This window comes from Terrapene carolina, unplaced genomic scaffold, assembly GCF_002925995.2.
Source record: "Terrapene carolina triunguis isolate 2854851 unplaced genomic scaffold, T_m_triunguis-2.0 Scaffold88, whole genome shotgun sequence".
NCBI classification, from domain to species: Eukaryota; Metazoa; Chordata; order Testudines; family Emydidae; genus Terrapene; species Terrapene triunguis.
Window position 1 is genome coordinate 32948624 of NW_020664439.1, and position 8900 is coordinate 32957523.

The window sequence follows — 8900 nt, forward strand, 5'->3', positions numbered from 1 at the left end:
TGTTGCTTTCAACTAAACATGAGCTCCCAGTGTGATGCTATGGCCAAAGGAGCTAATGTAATTCTTGACTATATAAACAAAGGATGTTGCTAAGTACGGGTAGGTCCACACTACCCGCCCGATTCGGCGGGTAGAGATCGATCTTCTGGGATCGATTTATTGCGTCTCATCTGGACGCGATAAATCGATCCCAGAAGCGCTCCCCCATCGACTGCGGAACTCCTGCTCGCCGAGAGGAGGAAGCGCTGTTGACGGGGGAGCTTGCCTGCGCTGCGTGGACCCGCAGTAAGTAAACTTAGTTCGATCTAGGAAACGTCGACTTCAGCTACGCTATTCTCGTAGCTGAAGTTGCATTTCCTAGATCGATCCCCCGCCCCAGTGTGGACCAGCCCTAGGAGAGAGTTCAGAGAAGAGCCATGAGCATGATTAAAGGATTGGGAAAATATGCTATATTGTGAAAGACTCCAGGAGCACAGCCTGTTTAGTTTAACAAAGAGAAGGTTAAGGGGATCACAGTCTATAGGTATTTAAATGGAGAACAGAAAATAGATAGTAAAAGGCTCTTCAATTTAATAGACAAAGCTAAAACAAGACCCAATGGCTGGAAATTGAAGCTAGACAAATTCAGACTAGAAATAAGGCACACATTTTTAGAAGTGAGACTAATTTACCAATGAAACAACTTACCAAGGGTTGTGATGGATTCTCCATCACTGATAATTTTAAAACAAGATTGGATTATTTTTCTAAATTATATGCTATAGTTCAAAGTGAAATTAATTTGTGCAAGTACTATGGCATCTGTTATATAGGAGATTAGACTAGATTATCACAAAGGTCCACTCTGGGTTGTAAGATATGAATCTATGAATGAAAAATGGTTATGGTATGATCCAAAATTGAAGTCAGTGGGAATCTTTTAATTGACTTCAGTGTGTTTTGTATCAGGGCATAAATAAATTTAAGGAAATAGCCATCTCAGAAGCCAGTTACTGTAAGGATAAAAAAATATAGATAAAGTGATTTCTTTTTACTGTGAGGATAAGTTAAATACTGAAGTGTGCATTGCCATGGATACAGTTTTCTATTTACAATATGGATTTTTTCCCCCTAAGTAGATATGTGTAAAGTAACCAGAAGTCATGGCTTTAATTCTCAACATACCACTAAAGCAATGGTTTTCAAACTTTTTAGGCTGCATACCCCTTTCAAATAATGTAGTCTACCATATATACCCATCTGAGTTAGGGTCATAATATACCTATGAAAACAGAAAAAAATAAAAAAAACAGGAAGGCATAACGTGATGCATTGTCTGCCATTACAAAATTTTTCTCGCATACCCATGATGAGAGCTCACATACCCCTAGGGGTATACATATCCTAGTTTGAAAACCACTGCACTAGAGAGTTATAACATTAAGACTAACTCTGTATGGATCTACTAATGGCTATCTTTAGTGTAAATGTTTTCAAACCTAGAGGATATTTCTACGATGCCTATAGAAGTCTTACGCAAATCCACTAATACAGATACTTTCCTCCACCGTATGGGGACAATAGGTGTTATAGCCACTATTCCAGTCCATATGCTGGAACAGATGCTAGGTAGACTGGTTGAGGGGGTTGGATTCCATCCCCCAAGTCCCACTTAGTGCCTCAAATAAAGTTTTGTTCTTTGGGTTTTGTGGTGAATTTCAATCTTAGGGTGAGTCACACTTAAGTCGACCAGAGTTTTGCCATTTACTTCAATAAGGTCAGGATTTAACCCATAGTGTGTATGAGGTGTATGTATTATGTTTTCGCAGCTTGAACTGCTTCCCTTCATTTGCAACAGCTGCTGCCATGAAAAAAAAATGTGTGGTGGTTGCCTTCATAAGCGGGCAGCAGATGACTAACAACTTTTAAGAGTACACAATATTTTCTTAAACTCATATGATATCGTCAGTTGCATTTCAACAGTTTATTTGACGGAGATGCTATTTTATCGATAATAAAAGAGAAGTCCCAGCTAGCTGGACAATTAATCCTTCCTCACAGGCCTCACTAGCCTCCAGAACACAATCAACCGAATCATTATTTCTAGTTTGTGCATCTGATATAAAAATCAACCAGCAAAACTTAAACTTACCCCGTTTTCGCAAAACTTGCCCAGTATCTCAATATGGATCTACTCAAGATTTCTTCAGCTTTGGTATAATTAACTCTTCTCTCTAGAGGTAATCCAAATACAAACTCAATCTCATAACCATGCATTACTCCCATCCATTCTGGCCAAGCAAGTTTTGAGGACCGATGTTCAAAGAAGTAGAAGAATACATTATTTCCTAGTTGAGCAAAAAATTTTGTGAACTCCATTACAGGACATATGATATTGTAATCCCCAATAATGTCATCCATAGCATCACGATAATTGTCAGGGTTCTGCTCATCTTCCCAGTCTGTGTAGTGAAAAATGATTGATTCCACCCCAAGTTCACATGCTTCTGGAAAGGATTCACTTAAACCTACTTGAAATTCTGTTTTATTGACCTGGCTATCATTATCTTTGCTGAAACCAGGTGCCCCATACACTAGAAAAGCTGTCCCTTCATCTTTGTTAACTCCCACTAAGAGTTGGGTTTGTTTAAAGAGCCCATGCTGGATCAATGTTTGTGGCATTTCAGTGAGAAAATCACCATCAACTATGGGACAGAAATATACTTTTAAAAGAGAGTTGTGTGTTAAAACAGAAACTTCATTCTCGAGGATATCCTGGGGATCCTTGTTTTGGAGACAGAGAATTATGTCTGTATCATTGCTACCTGAGCAGCTGAGTAGTTTAGCTAAAATCAAAGTTCTCTTCCTTGCCTCAGAATGTGTTAGTGTGGCCCATGGGGCATTAGCAGAGCCACTTTGCATGATGGCTCTTGTGAAAAGAGGATGGCTTTCAGAAGAAAGCATATGGTAGCTAACAGAAGCAGCCCCAGCACTCTCTCCAAATAAAGTCACACTTTTAGAATTGCCACCAAAGACAGCTATGTTCTCCTGGACCCACTGAAGTGCTAACCTTTGATCAAATAAACCTGCATTTCCTGGAGCTTCCTGGTTTCCCGGTAAAGCCAAGAATCCTAGTGCCCCTGTTCTGTAGTTCACTGAAACTACAATGACTCTTTCAACACGTGCCAGAAATTTACCATCATAGATAGGTAAAGAAGATGTCCCTGATTGAAATCCACCCCCATAAATCCATACCATGACAGTTGCATTTTTGGGTTTTGGAGAAGGAACCCATACATTGAGGTATAAGCAGTCTTCACTAAGGTTAGTGGTTGGATTCCACATCTCTGACCCAGGGAATCCAGGGAAAGTTTTATCTATATTCTGATAACAAGAGTTTGCATGTTTTGTGGCATCCCAAATCTCTGTCCACTTGTTGCGGGGCTCTGGTTTTTTGAATCGTAGTCTACCAAGTGGTGGCTCGCCATAAGGAATTCCCAGAAAGGCCGTCACAGTTCCCCCAAGTACGGGCAAGTGAATCCCTCTTACTTTTCCTTTCTTAGTAGTAACTATAATGTCGTCTTCAGGTAGCACCTTCCTTACAAACATATACAGTAGAAGAAACCACATCAGAAATCTTGTGCAGACACTTGTCCCATTGCTGCACGTCATCATTCCTGAAATAAAATAAAAAATAAGTTTAGGATCCTGCATTTTAATGTTTCAGTACAAGGGCCAAAACTTGTCGCATGCAGAAGGAATGTGAAAGGCCCCAAAGGCACTGAAACTGGGGTGGTTCTGCTGCACGGAGCAGCAGAGCAGATTTTAGCCATGGCTTGTCCTTGGCTACACTTGTTGCTGAATCATATTCAGTAACGATCCCACTTTACCCTCTTCTTGACATGATTTTCTAGCAATGGGTAAATTTTATAGTCTAGCGTCAGACAATGCTTTCTCTCCTCACATTGGCATGGATGTCCCTAAATACAGAGGGGACAGGCATGGATAGGATCCACAGGGACTTTGCTGCCCCTAAATATCACAGAGTAGTGCTCCACAACGGTTCTGTCCACTACAACATGGAAGGAGGTGGGAGGTTGAAGGCTAGGTAGGGGTGGGCCAAAGAGAGGAAAGTATATGGCCAGTGAGTTTGTGACTATGTGAACCATTAGCCATATGCCCAGTGCAGCAGGCGCCTTGTATAGCATCACAGTAAAAGTCACCAGAAGTACCATACATAGGTGGCTTTGCTAAGGAGTATCTGTTTTCCTCCCACACACAATCACTGAACAAACACTATTTCATCTGGTTTAGCACACAAAAATATGCCCTTCAGGCCTTTTCATAATATTTACTTTTGTTAATTGGTGCCCTGACCATTCTCCTTTGGAGGCTAATACATGAGAAGAACATCATGCAAAACATAATGCATGATTAGAAATTATTCTGTCGGTGGTTACTTTTGTAATTCATACTATCCCGTAAATAGAGAGAGCTAGTAACAATGTGCACAATCTTAAGGATATCAAGGAAACTTCTACTAGAACTATGGGACAAAATTCAGGCCATGTACCAATTTCTTCACAAATAAACAGACACATTATTAACCCCGAAAAAGCAGCTCCTCTGTCATTTGAATTAGAATTTTCCCCATGTTTGGGGGTATTAGATCTCTATCACGTGAAACTGTAGATATTGAACCATGTATTTATGATACAGAACCGAAGTAGGTTGAAATGCAATAGCAAAACATCAAAATAACTTTGTTATAAACCCAAGAGTACTGTCTGGGAATTGGAGGTGCTTTTCATAAGTCTGTACTTCAACTGATATGTATGTCTGTAATACTCTATAACTTCAGCTCTTGTATGCGATCACATACATAGTTATGCCAAAATCATGAACAAATAAATGTTTTATAGACATTGTTTGCCATAACAATTAACGTTATTGTTATTGCTTAGATTGTACATTTATTTGGGTAGGGACTATATTTTTTCTTTATTTTTGCAGTGCTTGGTACAGTCCTTGATTGGGGCCTCTAGGTGCTGGTAATTCTAGGAATTTAGACCCTGATTAGGTAAAGTACTTAATCACGTGCTTAAGTTAATGCATGTGAGTAGTCCCATTGATCTTAGTCTTTTAAAGTTGGACTTATTAACTCTGTTATAAAAACATTCTCTTCCTCTCAAAAGCCAAATGTCAAAAAAGAAGAAAACTCTCATTTGGCCCAATCCTACAGTCTGTTTCAGTGAAAATATTCAACGAAGCTTCTCTTCTGTTCTACCCCCTCTTCCTCCTGTTGTACATAGTGTATTCAGCACTGCCACTTTAAATAGTTCATTCTTTGTTAATGAGCAGCACTTCTCTCCTTACAAGGAGTGAGGCTAATTTCTGTGGAAAGTACAGCTGTATGCCTGATCTAAGACCATTTAATTTGTTTGTTTATTGTTGGAAAGCTGAGGGAGAATAGAAAAAATGGGGAAGTTTCTGGTTAAAGTGATTCCTAAATATGAGATAGAATCAAAGTAACTCAGAGAGATAAATTATCACAGACAATATTTCAAATTTTTGTTAAAAGCATGAGGAAATAAAAATCTATAGTACATAGATGATCTATTGTGGAAAAAGATGTAAAGCAATAGAATCTTTTATGTAAAAGCTTCTCAATATGATTCATAAAGATAAAAGGGCTAAAGAGCTATAGCTAACACTAACCAAACCTTAAGATTTACTTACCTAGAATCCTGCAAACACATCCTTGCTAAACTTTACTGGTGTGGGCAACCTCAAATCAATAGAATTACTCCAAGTGTTTGCAGAATCAGGGATTTAGTGCACCAAGCTGCAGTCCTTAGGCAAAATGAAATCACTTATTGCTTTGTACATCAGTTTACCCACCCATTAAAGAGATACAGTGAGAGTTCCTATCTTTGTAAATCTCTTTAAAGAGCGATAAATGAAAAATATTCCATAGGGGTTAAGGATTATGCAAGAGTCAAATCCTGGTTGCTTTACTTTTAAGTTAATTCATGAATTAAGTGACCAGGAGATTGCATCAATATTGGGCTAAGGACCTAGCAGCATAGGAAGTCAGCAATTACCCAATATACAGTAAACTGTATAAGGAGGGTAATTTTTAAAACCATCCAATATGTGACACTGAAAGCAAGCATTTAATGTAGCATTTAAAGTGCTATCTGGAACTGTAAAAGATTGAAATAATTAATGGTAATATTATAGGCATAAAAAGTGAAATTATAATAATAAATAATAAAGGGGAGGATGTGAACATCAGGAGTATGGGGTTCATGTAGAACCTTTAGTCTCCATACAGTTATGTTGTTTTATATATACACACACACACATATATATATAGAGAGAGAGAGAGAGAGACAAAAGTAAAAATCTGCAAATATAAAACAGATCCTGAACTTTTGATCCACAATCCTAAAATGTTTCAGCTATTAATGCAAATATTAAAGAAATAGTTAAAGTAAAAAAAAAATCAATACTGTACATTTTATAATTAGCTCTCCAATGAACTATCTGATCTTTTTAATGAGCAAATGAAATACGTCAAACTTTGGAAAAAGTACAAAACTTCTACACTGCTAAATGAAAGCATAGTAGTTTCAAGTTATGTTTCCTGCTAATAGTGACAAAACTAGCAATTGAAAGGTATGCTACTGCACTTGGTGGTGAAATACTACATTTTGTAATAATGTTAATGCTGCGTTAAAATAAATTCAGCAACATAAAACACACTGAGCTAAATAAATATGACTTGATTATTACTACAAGAATAAAAGAAGTCAGAAGATTGCTTTAGCCTGCCAACCTTAAGCAAGTAGAGGTATGTCATTTACTATATTTGCATATTTTAAAAAGTTGCTTCTGCATTTGTTTTATCCAATAAAAATTAAACAGAATATACTTTTGTATTCTTATTTAGTGAGGGAATATAATTTATTTAAATGATTATTTTCTCTCCTTGCAAATCTTTACCCAACCAAAAAATCTATACACAAGGCTACGTAATCTCTATTTAAATAGAAAAGATGGTTGAATTAATAAATGATTTATTGCTCAGTTCAATTTACTTAGCCCAGAATCCCTTGAATAATACCAAGGTCTGATACACATGCCCGCTTACTTGTTCCATCAGTTCCATTTGCAGAGCAGAGTGAGTATCTCCAACAGAGCAACAAATGGTCAGAGCATAACATTTTAAAAGATCACAATCCCCATACAAATTGAGTTTAACTGTAACTTATATTGGCATAGAAACATGTAAATAGAGAACCACTTACCCCAGCTTCTATTACAAAGACTACAAAGTTTCTAAAAGAGTCAAGGTCTTTGTATACTTCAGTGAAAAGCAGTGTGCGACTGCTACTTTAAGCCTGTAAATTGGACAGTACTGACATTATAATCAACTATTTCTGTCAGAAAGCTCGCGAGAGTTGGCAACAGCAACTTGATCTGTAGGCAGCCGTTCTTTAGTATCTGACGTCTGTTCAAAGGGTAATGGTATAGTTGTAGAAATGCTTCAGAATTATACCAGTTTTGATTAAATCAAGCATTAGATTTTATTGGAAAGGGAAAAATAAAATTATCCTTAATACAAGGCTACAAATTTATAACAAATCAGACTACAAACACAACAGCAGAAGTATAAATCTTGCTTCTTTTTTGTTTTTCTTTCATGAAGAACTATTCCTACTTGTATTTTTCTCTTTTGCAAAAGTTCAAGATTTCTATAACAATCTGGCAAAATATTTAAAATATCTTTCCAGCCAGGTCAATTGGCTATTTCCAACTACAAATAGTGGAAGGAGAGAAAATGAGAACATTTTATACAGATATACCATCAAGCAACAACAATCAATTATATTAACTGAATTTGATTGCCTAATAGAGCTAGTCATAAAATTTTCTACAAAACAGTTTTCAATCAGAAAATGTAGTTTAATCAAAACCAAAATATTTTACAAAATTGTGTTTATTTTGACAAAAATGAATGTAGACCAAATTGTTTCCATTCTGATTTGGAATACAAGCAAATTCTGAAATTCTGGAATTTCCTATGAAATGGAAATTCTGAGTTTTGATTGGCTGTGCTGTCAAATGCCCATTGTACAATACTGTATCTTCTCATTCCAATTTTAGTTTAAAAAAATGTATACTTGAATGGCCTTATGCTACACAGAATCACTGTTTCAGCTGGAGAAATAAGACATTAACAGGACTGGGTGTTATTTACGGTGGGGCCATCTGTCTTTTGCTTGTTTGTCACTTTTAAATTTATTATTATTTATATTATGGGTGGCACCTAGAAACATCAACTGAGATCAGGAGTTTCGGGATCCTTTTGTGCTAGGCACTGTACAGACACATAATAAGAGACAGTCCCTATCTCAGTCTAAATAAATAAGACAAACATGGGGTGGAGAGAAGGAAGGATTATACATTATTAACCCCATGTTACAGATGGGAAACTGAGGCACACAGCGATTAAGGGATTTACCTAATGTCACACAATAAACCTACGGCAGGGCCAAAAATTAAAGCCAGATCTCCTGAGTACCATTCAAGTGCCTTAACCACAACACCATTCTTTTGCTCTGTGTCCACACTACTCTCTCACCCAACTTTCTCTGGCACTACTCTGAAGGAAGACCTCAGACTTTTACATGCCTTCAACTACTACAAAGACAGCCAGCTTCATCCTGGACAGGACAGAACTTTGTTGCCTTTGAGAGCTCAAGGCAATACATTTCCCTAGATATAATGATCTAACTAGAGTTCTATTTTGATTAGAAAAAAATACAATATTGGCAATTACAGAACAGATAGAAAGCACAAATAACAAGTTAAAATATAAAACTTACAGTCTTTAATATGAAGACAGAGAAAAT

General features: G+C 37.0%; 1 protein-coding gene across 2 annotated transcripts in view; it reads right to left on the reverse strand.

Moving 5' to 3' along the window:
• BCHE (butyrylcholinesterase) overlaps positions 1 to 7384 on the reverse strand; it is a 60923-nt gene extending 53539 nt beyond the window's left edge. For both annotated transcript variants that reach the window (XM_024195594.2, XM_026650046.1), the window contains exons 1-2: positions 7293 to 7384; positions 2132 to 3656 (exon numbers count right to left, since the gene is read on the reverse strand). In XM_024195594.2, coding sequence (XP_024051362.2) covers positions 2132 to 3654 — 1523 coding nt within the window. In that variant the 5' untranslated portion in view covers positions 3655 to 3656; positions 7293 to 7384. The remainder of the gene's footprint in view (positions 1 to 2131; positions 3657 to 7292) is intronic.
• Positions 7385 to 8900: the final 1516 nt, after the last annotated feature.